Source organism: Oncorhynchus nerka, linkage group LG15 (genome assembly GCF_034236695.1).
Source record: "Oncorhynchus nerka isolate Pitt River linkage group LG15, Oner_Uvic_2.0, whole genome shotgun sequence".
Classification (NCBI taxonomy): Eukaryota; Metazoa; Chordata; class Actinopteri; order Salmoniformes; family Salmonidae; genus Oncorhynchus; species Oncorhynchus nerka.
The window spans coordinates 60,816,088-60,831,149 of NC_088410.1; the positions used below are offsets into that span (position 1 = coordinate 60,816,088).

General features: G+C 41.7%; 1 protein-coding gene across 2 annotated transcripts; it reads left to right on the top strand.

Annotated features, from left to right (window-relative positions):
* The first annotated feature begins 22 nt into the window (after positions 1–22).
* On the top strand, positions 23–9,940 carry zgc:109965 (Nicalin-1-like). Of its 2 annotated transcripts, XM_029682978.2 has the most exons (16): positions 23–128; positions 416–606; positions 854–1,044; positions 1,221–1,365; positions 1,580–1,677; positions 1,848–1,925; positions 2,020–2,123; positions 3,600–3,688; positions 3,990–4,129; positions 4,236–4,414; positions 4,577–4,664; positions 4,755–4,793; positions 7,761–7,930; positions 8,057–8,110; positions 8,362–8,440; positions 8,669–9,939. In XM_029682978.2, exons 2-16 carry the CDS (start codon positions 462–464, stop codon positions 8,723–8,725), a joined length of 1,656 nt encoding a protein of 551 aa, XP_029538838.1. In that variant the 5' UTR covers positions 23–128; positions 416–461; the 3' UTR covers positions 8,726–9,939. The 2 variants fall into 2 exon arrangements, with proteins under 2 accessions (XP_029538838.1, XP_029538839.1); XM_029682979.2 differs by lacking the exon at positions 1,580–1,677 and having other exon boundaries at positions 1,837–1,925; positions 8,669–9,940.
* Positions 9,941–15,062: the final 5,122 nt, after the last annotated feature.

Here is a 15,062-nt window from a genome sequence, read left to right on the forward strand (position 1 = left end):
ACACGGGTTTAGCGGCTTACCAACGAGGTGTCTTGAGCCTTCTCCCTTAGGAGGCTAGTCTATGTCCACGCTGCGAGGAGGTGTGGAGAGAACTCGCTGTCCGTCCACCGAGAGAGCCTAGGAGACAGGTGAGTAAAGACATACAGGCCCTGAGTGTCTCTCCCTGGATAGTTTGGTCCCCAACTTAACTCTGGGCATAGGCCATGGAGAGAATGGTATGCGTCTCTCCTAAGCTGCTCAGGTACTTCGTAAATCCTTTGGCTATAGTGCTATATCTGTTGGTAAGGTGAGGAGTAAGGGAGTTTTCTATTGGCGTATCTGGGGAATCCTGAAAAAGAGGAATACTATTTGAGCGATCGTGTTTTCAATAAGCACATGTATCGTGCTTGTTTTAATAGCCAACCTTCCTCCATAGATTTCTGTGTCAGGACAGTAAGGAGATCTCATCAGGACGTGGAGCCATGCTGCTGAGAATTTTGCCCCGAGCGGCTGCACTGCTCATGCTGTGTGTTCAGCTCCTGCATGCCTCTGTGCTGCCTACTGTATCCTCCTACGAGTTCACTGCCTATAGGATGCAGCAGTATGCCATTCAGCAGGAAAAACATGGTAGGGTCACTTGGCCAGACATACTAAGTATCTGCACCAGAGAAAGGTTTACGTGTGTTATTTTATCATTTCAAAATATATAGTGCAGCTCTGTGGAGCAGCTTTTTTATGTGCTGTACTCCTAAAGAAGGTATTTGTGCACTGTTTTCATTATTTATTTATTTTATTTTCTGTGATTGAGGCAGGAAAGACAAAGTGAAGTTTGGAACTGTGTTTTTTCATGTGACCTCTGTGTTGACCTGTGGAGGTTGTCGCGGTGCCATCGTGCAGGCGGAGGCCCGCTCAGCAGACGAACCAGTGTTAACACGACGCTGTGTCATCATGAAGCTGCCGGACTTCACCGTGGAGCGATACTTTGAGGCCCTGAGGCAGAGCGCTGCCGCTGTACTCCTCCTGCTACCCAAAAACATGTCCGCTGTCCCCCAGGACATCATACAGGTATCTTAGACCTTTTATCAGGGTTGGCGGACCATTCTATTGTAATATCAATCACTTGGGAGTATACAACAATCTACAGGCTTATGACAATGCCTGTTTTCTCTACCTTGCACCTTCAAGTTCTGGATATGTGGCACTTTAATCCAATATAATGTTAACCCTTTGCTTCCATACAGACCTTCATGGTGAGTGAGAGCGAAGCGTTGTTAAAGGATACCATCATGCCTGTGTACGTGACCCCGGAGGACGAGCAGCTCCTTTATATGTACGAAGAGGTCAAGCACGCCGCAGCCTCTCGCACCTCCTCTATACTGGTCCGAGGTAAGTGGAGAAGGCGGGATGGGAGGAAGAGGGTCTGGAGAGTAGGAAGGTTGGAGAGGGGCAAGAGTAAAGGGGATGAAAGAAAGGAGGTAGACTGAGGGAAGAGAAAGGAGGGGGATACAGCGCAATGTGAAAATCGATTTTAATAATAATAAATGTAATAGGTTCAGCGTTCATAACACAACTTGAACTTCTTTCTTTTACTCTCGGTCAGTGTTCCGTAGTATGGTCACAGCCACCGTATTTCAGATTCTAGTGAGCAACACCAACCCCATCAAGCCCATCACTGACAGTACAATCATTACTCTGGAGGTGAGTCTCTCTCCAACCTTGTCTATGACCAAGGACATCAGCTAATTCTAATGGCATATGAACCTTGGAATGAATTATAATTGGATGTGAAATACTGTATTAGGCCTTCTGGTCCCAACATAGCCAAGTCAGACTTGTGTACAGATTGTGATTGGTCAGTGTGCCTTCAGGGTGTACTTCCTGGTGCTGGAGAGGATGCGCCCACCATCGTTATCACGGCCCACTACGACTCCTACGGCCTTACTCCAGTAAGTCAACTGCACGCTGCGTATACTAGTGAAATAAAAATGTATTCACAAATACGGAGTTTCAATCAAAAATATTGGTGCATGTGTAAAACAGTGGCTGTCATATGGAGCAGACTCCAACGGTAGTGGAGTCATCATCTTGCTTGAGCTGGTCCGTCTTTTCCAGAAACTTTATAGCAACCCCCACAGCCAGCCTGCGTGAGTTAAACACACTATCTTTTAGATATTTACAGACGTAAAACGTATGCACACATGACTTTAAGTCGCTAAGTGGCATAAATGATTACTATATATATATTAAATATTATCACTATTCATAAATGAAATTAAAATAATTAATCACATATACAGTGCATTCGGAAAATGTTTTCAGACCCCTTGACGAGCTCTTAGACAGGATTGTGTCGCGCACAGACCTGGGGAAGAGTACCAAAACATTTCTGCAGTGTTGAAGTTCCCCAAGAGCACAGTGGCCTCCATCATTCTTAAATGGAAGAAATTTGGAACCACCAAGACTCTTCTTAGAGCTGGCTGCCCAGCCAAACTGAGCAAGCAGGGGAGAAGGGCCTTGGTCAGGGAGGTGACCAAGAACCTGATGGTCACTCTGACATGGTTCCAGAGTTCCTCTGTGGAGATGGGAGAACCTTCAAAAAGACAACCATCTTTGCAGCACTCCACCAATTTATGGTAGAGTGGCCAGAGGGAAGCCACTCCTCACTAAAAGGCACATGACAGACGGCTTGGAGTTTGCCAAAAGGCACCTAAAGTACTCTCAGACCATGAGAAACAAGATTCTCTGGTCTGATGAAACCAAGATTGAACTCTTTGGCCTGAATGTCAAGCTGCATGTCTGGAGGAAGGAAACCTGGTACCATCCCTTACGGTGAAGCATGGTGGTGGCAGCAGCATCATGTTGTGGCAAAGTTTTTCAGCGGCAGGGACTGGGGTGACCAATCAGGCTTGAGGGAAAGATGAACGGAGAAAAGTACAGAGGGATCCTTGATGAAAACCTGCTCAGGACCTCAAACTGGGGCGAAGGTTCACCTTTCAACAGTGTATAAGCACACAACCAAGACAATGCAGGAGTGTCTTTTGGAAAACAAGTCTCTAAATGTCCTTGAGTGGCCCAGTCAGAGCCCGGACTTGGAACCTGATCGAACATCTCTGGAGAGACCTGAAAATAGCTGTGCAGCGACACTCCACATCCAACCGGACAGAGCTTGAGAGGATCTGCAGAGAAGAATGAGAGAAACTCCACCAAATACAGGTGTGTCAAGCTTGTAGCATTATACCCAAGAAGAATCGAGGCTGTAATCACTGCCAAATGTGATTCAACTAAGTACTGAGTGAAGGGTCTGAATACTTATGTAAATGTGATATTTCAGTTAGCATTTTTTTTTTTTTTTTACAAAAATGTATAACCGGTTTTTGCTTTTTCATAATGGGGTATATTGTGTGTAGATTTATGACGATAAAAAAAATCTCATTTAGAATAAGGCTGTAACATAACAAAGTGCAAAAGTCAAAGGGTCTGAATACTTTCCAAATGCACTGTATATTACATTTATATTACATTTCAAATATCATACACTTTGAGTAATAGTACCTTATCCAATCAGGTTTTAAGGGAATGTTTGGGCATTTGAAATGACACTTGTGTTATTTGTGTTCTAGATACCATCTTCTTTTCTCCCTGACTGGCAGTGGAAAGTATAACTTCCTGGGTACCAAGAGGTTTATAGAGGAGAATATGGATCATGCCGGTGAGTTGTTATTTCACTTGATCGTCTTTCAGTTATGGAGTCGAGACCAGAACTATCGAAGACCAAGACCAACCATCTCAAGTCAGAAACATAAAGCATCTACACCCTAAAAACTGTACCCACTGTACGTACGCCCGGCTTCTACAGTAGGGAGGTAAGGCCTTGTGTTTTCATCTGCTGTTTAGTGGGTGAACCATGGCTAGGAGGACACTGCTACAACAGCCCTGCAGTCTGGTTGATTGTAGCCTTGCCTTATGTCTCTCTCAAGTTGATTCTATCCTTGTGGTCTGTCTCCCTCCAGAGACCAGCCTTCTCCATGACAATGTGGCGTTTGTTCTGTGTCTGGACACGCTGGCCAATGGGGACGACGTGTTCCTGCACGTGTCCCGCCCCCCCAAACCTGGCACCCCTCAGCATGCCTTCGTACAACATCTGGAGCAGGTAACTCCTCCCACCAGCAGATACTGTAGGAAGTGTGGAGGCGCTTGATGGCCCAATGTCACTTGTATGAACTAAACGTACATGCATCCCACCACCTTCCATGTAGGTAGTTTCTTCCCGGTTCCCTTGGGTGAGGTTTGGGATGGTCCACAAGAAGATCAACTTGGGGGAGTCCACTGTTTCCTGGGAGCACGAGCGCTATGCCATGCGCAGGATACCAGGCTTCACGCTGTCTCACCTGGAGGACCCCAAATCTGAACTCAGAGGCTCCATCCTGGACACTGTGTGAGTGGCACTACTCTGTTTTATTTTAGGGTGGAATGACAACAGTATATTAAATGCATATTCCACAAGACTTTCCCAGTCTAGTATCTAGACTCTTAGACATATTGGTATTATTACAGAGTCTGGAAAAGGTCCATAATGAGACTGTTACCCTCTCAATAGGTTGCACGTGGACTTGAGGAAGATGAAGCGCAATGCCATCATTATTGCAGAATCGCTAGCTCGGTTTATGTATAATCTCTCTGACAAGGTATAAAACATGTACTAACACACACACAAGAATACTTTATTTTAATCAATGAGGAAACAAATTAACTCATCTCAATTTGTTTTCCAATAGGGTTCCCCAAAAGACATACAGGTCTTCAAGGGCCAAATGGTAAGATTTGATTTTTTACCAGAATCAGGAAAGGCAACTACAGTCATGAAGGGAACAATTCTGTCCTCCAGTTTAGTGTACACTGTTGCATCAGTTCCAAGCAGATTTATCAGAAGTTGACTGTCCTATGCACAGTGCAAACATAATGCAAGGGGAAGTGTTAATCTGATGACTGGTGATTGGATGAGAGATACTGATTTATAAATTATTGTGGGGGCTGTCTTGTTAGACTTCAGTGCAGCTTTTGACATTATCGATCATAGTCTGCTTATGGAAATATTGATGTGTTATGGCTTTACACCCCCTGCTATAATGTGGGTAAAGAGTTACTTGTCTAACAGAACACAGAGGGTGTTCTTTAATGGAAGCATCTCAAACATAATCCAGGGTGAAGCAGGAATTCCCCAGGGTAGCTGTTTAGGCCCCTTGCTTTTTCCATTCTTTACTAACGACATGCCACTGTCTTTGTGTAAGGCCAGTGTGTCTACGTATGCGGATGACTCAACATTTTACACTTAAGCTACTACAGTGACTGAAATGACTGCAACACTTAACAAAGAGCTGCAGTTAGTTTCGGAATGCTTTGCAAGGAATATGTTAATCCTAAATATTTCCTAAACTTAAAGCATTGCATTTGGAACAAACCATTCACTAAACCCTAAACCTCAACTACATCTCATAATGAATAATGTGGAAATTTTGCAAGTTGAGGTGACTAAACTGCTTGGAGTTTCCCTGGATTGTAAACTGTCATGGTCAAAACATATTGATACAACAGTAGCTAAGATGTCCATACTAAAGCGCTACTCTGCATTCTTAACAACACTATCAACAAGGCAGGTCCTACAGGCCCTGGTTTTGTCGCACCTGGACTATTGTTCAGTAGTGTGGTCAGGTGCCACAAAGAGGGACTTGGGAAAATTGCATGGCTGGCCCTTAAAAGTACCCGGAGAGCTAACATTAATGATGTGCATGTCAATCTCTCATGGCTCAAAGTAGAAGAGAGATTGACATCATCATTACTTGTTTTCAAAAGAGGTGTTGACAAGCTGAAGCTACTAGCACACAGCTTGGCTACCCATGCATACCCCACAAAATGTGCCACCAGAGGTCTCTTCACAGTCCCCAAGTCCAGAACAAACTATGGGAGGCGCCCAGTACTACATAGAGCCATGAATTCATGGAACTCTATTCCACATCATGTAACTGATGTAAGCAGTAGAATCAGATTTAAAAAGCAGGTAAAAATACACCTAATGGAACAGCGGGATCTGTGAAGTAACACAAACATAGGCACATACATATGCATACACACACAATAACATACGCACTATACACACACGTACACATGGATTTTGTTTTGTAGATATGTGGTAGTGGAGTATGGGCCTGAGGGCACACACTTAGAGTGTTGTGAATTATGTAATGAGTGTATTGTAATGTTATTAAAATTGTATAACTGCCTTAATTCTCCCGGACCACAGGAAGAGTAGCTGCTACCTTGGCGGCAGCTAATGGGGTTTCCATAAATACAAATACAGATACAAATCTAACATTCTTAAGGAAACACTTAATTGCCACTTTTTGTGTGAAACAATTCCGTCTTGGAGTGCCTTCATAAAGTATTCATACCCCTTGTCTTATTCCACACGTTATGTTACAACCAGAATTCAAAATGGATTAAATATTTTTTTCTTCTCACCCATTTACCCACAATACCCCATAGTATTTTTTTGAATGGTTACCAAATGTATTGAAAATGAAATACGGAAATATCTTAATTTACATAAGAACCCCCCCCACCCCGAGTCAATACTTTGTAGAAGTACCTTTGGCAGTGATTACAGCTTTGAGTCATCTTGGGTATGTGTCTGTATCAGCTTTACACATCTGGACTCAGGCATTTTTCTCTCAGTAGTGAACCGCCATCTTCAAGTCTTTCTTTACACATATTGTCAATGGGATTCCAGCATTTCTTTGGAGGTATGCTCGGGATCATTGTCCTGTTGGAACGTAAATATTTACCCCAGTCTAAGGCCGTTTTTGCACGGTTCTCATCAAGGATCTGCCTGTATTTGGCTCCATTCATTGTTCGCTCTTCTTACCGGTCTCCCAGTCCCTGCTGCTGAAAAGCATCCCCATAGCGTGATCCTGCCACCACAGTAGGGATGGTGTTAGACCTGGTGATGAGCTGTGCCTGGTTTTCTCCAGACATATCGCTTTGCATTCAGGTCAAAAGAGTAACATTTGTTTCATCAGACCAGAGAATTGTTTGCCTTATGATCTCAGTCTTTTACGTGCCTTTTACTAAGGTCGTTCTTGCTCAGTTTGGTCGGACAGCCAGCTCTAGGCAGAGTCTGGGTAGTTCTATATTTTTTTTCATTTCCCAATTATGGAAACCACTTTGCTCTTGGAAACTTTCAACATGCTAGAAATAGTTTTATTCCCTTCCTCATATATATACACACAGTATATGCTTCATCACAATTCTATCTCTGAAATCTACAGACAGTTCTTTGAACTTCATGGTATATTTTCTGCTCTGACATGCTGTGGGACCTTATATACACAGGTGTGTTTCTTTCTAAATCATGTCCAAACAATTGAATTGGCCACAGGTGGACTCCAATGAGGTTGTAGTGACATCTCAAGGATGATCGATGGAAACAGTAAATTGGTTGAACCTGCACTCAATTTGGAGTGTCATAGCAAAAGGGTGTGAATAATTTACATAAGTAAATATTTATTGAAATGTCAATACATTTTTCCCCTCTGTCGTTATGGGATATTGTGTGTAGATGGGTGAGAAAAAATATATACATTTCATCCATTTTGAATTGATGCTGTAACACAACAACATGTGAAATGAGTCAAGGGGGGGTATGAGTACTTTCAAAAGGCACTGTACCTCGAACCTAAACTTGTACCGTATGCATCCTCAATTGTCCATCTCAATCTCTGGTATAGGAGTTTCAGGACAGTCGCATGTCTAGCCTGATGTCCTTCCTGACGTCCATCCCACGGGCAACACAGCTGGATAAGGATCCCAAACACACCATACTGGTGAACACTCTGGAACATGAGCTGAGGTACTATCTGCACCAGGTCCACAGACACACCTTCCGCCAAGACAAGAGGTACAAGACAGACAGACGCACGCGCGTGCGCATGCACACAGCCATAAAGAACACGTCTTCCTACCTTTCCTTCCTTGAAATCATGATTGTTAAGAGTGAATTGGTAATGTTTTGTTCCTCTTTCAGGGATCCTGAACTGACCTTTTTTGACCAAATGGAGCAACCAATGATGATGTATAGGTATGAGGACTAAATGTGTAAAACAGTCACATTTTAGGTGCTAGTCCAATGAGGAAAACAGTATCCAAACACCCACACTTGCCAATCCAACGACTAACCTTATATTTGTCATATTTTTATTATATGAATAGTGTATACACATTTAAGTAAACAATGCATTTCATCGTCTGGGTTTTTGAGGTTGTTTCCATGTTTTCATTATGTTTGGTAATTGTTAACTGGATATCGTTCCCTACATGTTTTATCACCAGGATTAAGCCAGCAGCCTTTGACCTCTTCCTTGGGGGCTGTATAGCTGCTTACCTGGCGATAGTCTACTATGCCATCGAGGTTGGTAGACATTCACAGTTCACCTTGGTATACATAGACTGCCCATTTTTCAACAAACCCTGTCACTGGATCCAAAAAAGTGCATTTTCCCAACGGTGATATTAAGCATGTTCTTTTATTGTGAGATTATGCAATATTAATTATGCATTAGTGCCAGGGTCTGAAATTGTTGCTCAAGAAACACTGACCATGTGCTCATTTATCCACTTTCCTTCTTCCTTTTTTAAGAATTGTGGATATCTCTACACCAAACTGAAAGCAGCTGTGAAGTCCAAACAGAAGTAAGGCTGTGACCAATGCTTTGAAGACCTGGAAGTCAGAGTTGTTTTTTTTTAGGTCCAATGGAAAATACTTTTGTGCAAGAACTGACACTGAATAGGGATTTGTGTAGGCCATATACTGCATTTCTGTTTGAAACTATCTCAACTGAACAAGCCCATGGGGCATTGTTGAAAAGGTTATTTAAAAAATAATTTGTTGTCCATGTTAATGGTGACAACAACAAAAAATGTCACCAATTTGTATGAAATGCATTTTGTTACTTTTACGGTTGTTTTAAATCAACAGAAACCCTCTGAATGACATGAACTGTTTGTTTTATTTTCAAAAGTTTAGCTTTTTCTATTAATAACATTTCTAGCTAGATTTGGAATTATCGTATATAGAAAAACTCTCAGCCGGAGCCATCTTTAATTCTTTAATGCATCTTATTTTTGTTTTTCTAAAGAGCAATGAACTGCACATTGCATAACTTCAAGCCCCCGTCATGCTATGGGACTGTGCACCCCCTAGCGTATGTATTTTTCGTATGACACTGTTGTTGAATATCCTTGAATGTCCTCTGTAGTTTTCGATAAACTTGTGATCACACCTCAGTGGTTGAGATAAAGAGCGTTAGCAAAATCTCTGTGTCATTACTCTTGCTAAATAACTAAAGCAAGTCATTCAAGTGTATCAAACTACCTTTCCAACGTGAAGGCCGTGCCCTAGAGTTGTTTTACTTTCACAGGCTCGGCTACACTTATTTGAAAGGACATGCGAGCCTACAAAGAAGAACAACAAACTTCTAGACACGTGGATCAGCCAGACACAGCATCTTCTAGAATGTTGGCTAATGATCAGTGCCAACATGAGGGAGTGGAGAAGAAGACTAGACTAGAGGATTGATTTAGCAGTAATTGTAGGATTGTAATTTATATCAATTAACTCCTGTTTACTTGCCTGAAAAGATGCCCATGTTGAGTTTATTACAGTTGCTAATAGCTAGGCTTTTTGCTGGGGATAAATGGGGGTTGGACGGATACTGTGGGGTTTGCAATAAGGCACAATGTGTTAAATGTCTGTACCCCACTTAAATAATGTGGAACACTAGGCTGGACAGTGGGAGCAGCAAGGCATTAGTGTGGTACTAAACTAAATCTCCCTCCTTGCTTGGCAGGTAGTGATGCAAAGTAACTAAGTAAAAATAAGTGAGTAATTTTTGTTGTTGGGTGGTGTGTATCTGTCCTTTACTCAAGTGTATATATATTTTTGATAGCTTTGACTCTTACTATATTCATAAAGATAATGTGCACTTTTTACTCTCATTTACCCCGACACCCAAAAGTACTTGTTACACTTCGAATGCTCAGGCAGGACATCAAAATGGTACAATTCACACTTATCAAAGAGAACGCATGGTCGTCACTACTGCCTCTGATCTGGCGGACTCACTAAACGCAACTAATAGGTTTGTAAATTATGTCTGAATGTTAGAGTGTGCCCCTGGCTGTCTGTAGATTTTTTTTTTTATTGGCCGGTCTTGTTTGCTTAATGTAAGGAATTTGATGTATAGGATGTAATTTATACTTTTGATACTTAAGTACATTTTAAAACAGATACTTTGAATATTTTACTCAAGTAGTATTTTACTGGGTGGCTCACTGACTTGAGCCTTTATTTTTAGGGAGTGGTTGAAATTTACGTAATTGTTACCTGGAGGAAAATGGGGGATGGTCATGCTTTTTCAATTTCAGCCAGGGTTTAGTATTATTATTATTTATGCTCAGGGGAGGGTCATGTCATTTGTAATCAATTAAATGTCAGTATTTTTCAGCATTTTGGAATGTACATATTGAATTAGACCATATGTAACTGGTTTACAAACCTGCTCTCTCATTCTCCTCACTAAGGCCAGTATTGGTGGGCATTTCGCTTTTACCTTTCCATTGGCTGTTCGATTTGTCCATATTTGTGCTTGGCGTATCAAGAATGTGGGCGTGTAGAGAACCTAGCGACTCAAGTAGCGCCTGTAGTGATGCCATACAGTGGTAGAAATGCGTTCAATACAACTGGGAACTCTGAAATTTCAGACTTCCAACTTCAGTGTGTTCAAGACAACTGGGAACTCTGAAATTTCAGACTTCCAACTTCAGTGTGTTCAAGACAACTGGGAACTCGAGGAAACAAATCAGGTCATGTAATTTGTAATAGATTTTTTTTGTGTGTTTATTTAGTTGCTTATTATATATTGATGTATGCCCCTGATCTCTGATACATTCAGCAGCAGTGCACGATAGGCTATAGGAAGTACAAGATTGGAGAAGCACAGGGCAAAGTTATATAAGAAAATGTAGTTCCTAAATAGATAGGCTATGTATAGTACATTGACTGGATGAATAACAGTACAGTCCCTAGGAACAGTACAGACTGTGTGCTGGCATTTAGTACATCCGCCAGAGGGAGCCAAAGACTAAATCTAAAATCAGTCATTGTTACACAACCTCGTCTCCATACCATTTCGACCTAAGCCTGGACTCTTGGATAATCCATGTAGCAGTGCATATCTGCAGTCAGCAATAGATATATTTATATACCTGCATCTGAAGTCTAGATCAGTTGCCAACCGTATTGTAAGTTCATAAACTAGCAGACACAATGTCCCAATACTATTACATGATCTTCCTTGATAAATACATTTTTCAAAGTGATGTTTGGGAGGATGAGTGGAAATGGCTGTATGGGTTAAGTCGGAGCCTTACATGGCAAATTGGCACTCTTTCCTTACAATCCATCTAGGAAACAATGTTTTTGAGTACAGTATGACAAGCATTTAATTTGTATTGATACCAGTTGCACGTTCTCCCTTAAAATAGTCTTATTTTTTTCACTTTTGAAACTACATAATCCCCATTTTATTACATTTGAGGTTAGGTCAAAGTCGGGGGCATATTACATTCAAACACCGTGTAGTTTGAGAGTAATATTCTCTCGAGTTTGATTATAATATTTAATTTTCAGATGGGGAGCAACAAGAAGTTGACATACTTAGCATTCTTGCAAGTAACAAGAAATCCTTCATGTTATATAGGGCTTTATGTTGGCTCGATATCCATGGTTTTGGATATCTATCGTGAATGTTATTTTGAGATTTACAGTTCAAGGATAGTTAATTAGCGTGATTTCCATGGCGCTGGTCCGCACAGGAAGTGTGGGAGAGGGACAGAAAGAGGACAGCGAACAGTTGGCCTTAAAACTCTCCCAGTAGACTATCGAAGTCAGTGAGAAAATACCCCGAATATATGTATGGATTATAATATTTGCATGTCTTACGCTTTAAAAACAAAAGATATAAACAAAATGAATGAACAAAAATAATAATTGCCCTGAAACAAGAGCCCCAAAGTACACCTTTCTTATGACCTGGAGATCACCCCTCCCTTACAAGTTATCCTTGTTACAACCAGTCTGCACTCCTGGACAAACTAGCCAAAACATTAGGAGAGGAAGTTCACCTTTTAGAGGCTGAGGAGCATGATCATTACTCATCTTTTTTGTCTTAAACTTTATTACCCTGCATTTTTCTGTGTTTAATCTTATTCTTTCCGTTGTGTCCTGCCACAGCTTGCTCCTCTGCTGGCTGCCAACTTTCCGTAATTATCTCTCGCTCTCTCTTGCTCTCTCTCTCTCTCTCTTGCTCTCTCTCCCTCTTGGTCTCCCTCTCTCTCTTGCTCTCTCTCATTCTTGCTCGCTCACGTTCGCTCTCCTTCTCCCCTTCTCTCTCTCCATCTCTGCTAGCTGTTCACCAGAGAGCAGGGCCGGCGAATTAAATCTCTCTGGGGGATTTGCCCAATATAAACATGACACACATCTGGAGGACGCCAGATTCTTGACACGTAACAAGAACCAGCCTTGCGACTGGCGCAGGAGCATTCATCTTCTTGTATTCCCCGCCACCTCCCTTCTCCTCTTGCTCTTATTCACTTTTTCCATTCTGCTCTCTGCTTTCTGCTGTTTTGTTGTCGGTGCTCCGCAGGCAGTAAACTCTCCCCAAAACTCTCGAGTTGATTATCAAATGACTGATCTTTTTCACTCTGACTCATCCATTAGCTATTCTACTAAGAATAGCTAATGGTGGCATCTATAAACTCTACATTGTGATTGCACAACAGTTAGACAGTACAGTAAAAACATGGTGGATTTAGTTTTTCATAGATGACTTACAGTGTGAGTACGATAATACACCTAATTGTCCACAACCATTACATCAGTCACAGATGATGGATAATATCTAATGACACCATTATTTCATCCAATTTAGAATTTTGGCTTCATAACTCCAGCTAACGATATAATGCAAAATGAATGAAAGGGCGTAAGAGTGTTTGATGTGTGTGTGTTTCTACATGTCTCCGTGTGACCTGTGACATCCTGTTTGTTTGCATACATACGTATGTCAGTGGGTCTGTGTGTGCGTATGCGTGTGTATGGTGCATGTGTGTGTTCGTTAGGGTTTGTGCATTCTTTCCATTACCCAGACCAAATCAATGCAGTGAGCTCAGAGCCAACTAGCACCCCCCTACATCTCTCCTCCTCCTCCCTCTCTGGTTTTGCTGTGCTGTGCTAGGGGGGAGAGTGGAAAGAGCTGACCCAACCCTGTCAGGCCAGGCCTGGCCCCAATGTAGCTCTGGCCCCCTGCCTGGCCTCCTGCTGCTGCTCATGGAGCTTGACACACACACACACACACACACACAGACACACAGACAGTGGCTGTCTCAACACATGCGACCCAGGCTCCAATAACATTTACACACACACTCACACAGCCTTAAATGCACACACAGACTATTCACACACATTCTTAGTTCTACTGTTTGCTTTTGACTATTCCTGTGAAATGTGTTGGTTTTGGCACCTTATGTGAAAGGTGAGGTTTGTCAGAAGTGTAAAGCACAGGAGGCTGCTGAGGGGAGGACAGCTTAAAATAATGTCAGGAACGGAATAAATATGCCTAAAAATAACATATATAATTTGTGAGAAAAAAAAACAAGTGAGGCATTCTTCTGAATAGAAAACTGAGTAGAAGAAGCTATGCAAAATGATTAAATGACCCTTTGGGTAACAGGACATGACTTTATGGCACTGGAGGAAGTAGCAGGCGTTTTATGGGGTCCTGACCAATTGTGCTATTTTGTGTTTTTGCGCTGATCTTATTTGTTTTATTTTATTATTATTATTTTTTACATAATGCTACCCGTACTATTTGCAATGACACCCTTTTTTTGCACTGGCTCTTGTACACTCACTGGACTCTACCCACACACTCTCACATACTACACTGATACTCCAACACATACTCACACGTACATGCATATTGACGCTACACACACACACAGACACACTTTCACACTCTTTCATACAGGACACGCTGCTGCTACTCTATTTATTGTCTATCCTGATTGCCTAGTCACTTTTACCCCTACTTACATGTGCATATTATCTCAACTGCCTCGTACCCCTGAACATTGACTCTACCGGCACTCCTTGCAAATAGCCTAGTTATTGTGTTACTATTTTGTTATTTTTTGTGTGCACGTTTTTCTTACTTTTTAGCTCTGCATTATTGGGAAAGGTCTCGTAAGTAAGCATTGTGTGACAAATACATTTGATTTGACATAATAATAATAATAATAATAATAATAATAATAATTCCATTTAGCAGACACTTTTATCCAAAGCAACTTTGTCATGCATGCATACATTGTACGTATGGAGGACTCCTGGAAATTGAACCCACTACCCTGACATGTAGGCCTATAAGCATTTCCATGAGTGATCAAATAACTTGTATCAATGCTTTTGGGGGATTTGACCACTCAATTTTGTACTTTCAAAATGATACTTTTCACTGCTGCTTGCTTACGGTGGGTGGTCACCATATCGCATCATTTTCAACTATACAGTAATGCTGATTTGACTTTATATGTAGTGGTGAGCCACAGAAATTCACCTCATCAAACTTCTATAAATCAGTTTATATATTGAACCAATCCTGGTGGCATAGCACAACACTAACAATCAATGCTGCCATAACATGAGGCCTTTGCTGTAACTATGTAGAATCGGAACTCTCTTTTAGCATGTTGATCTCAAATTCTATCAAACCCAGATACATAAAACCTGTCATTTATTAAAACATAATTTCAGAGGTGCAGCCAGGAGCAATGCTGATTTATGGATTCCAGTGTTCCATATTGGTTGAATTCCTGGAACTTTAAGATATTGCACATCGGGCCTCCTTAGTGGCGCAGTGGTCCAAGTCACTGGATCAAGGTGCTTGAGGTGTCACTACAGCATCGGGTTC

What these genes read in the sequence shown, in the direction of transcription:
- zgc:109965 (XM_029682978.2), top strand. Translation starts at nt 462, where the DNA reads ATGCTGCTGAGAATTTTGCCCCGAGCGGCTGCACTGCTCATGCTGTGT. An exon ending in CATTCAGCAGGAAAAACATG is followed by an intron (nt 607 to 853) that starts GTAGGGTCACTT and finishes TGACCTGTGGAG; the next exon opens with GTTGTCGCGGTGCCATCGTG. An exon ending in GGCTCCATCCTGGACACTGT is followed by an intron (nt 4,415 to 4,576) that starts GTGAGTGGCACT and finishes CCCTCTCAATAG; the next exon opens with GTTGCACGTGGACTTGAGGA.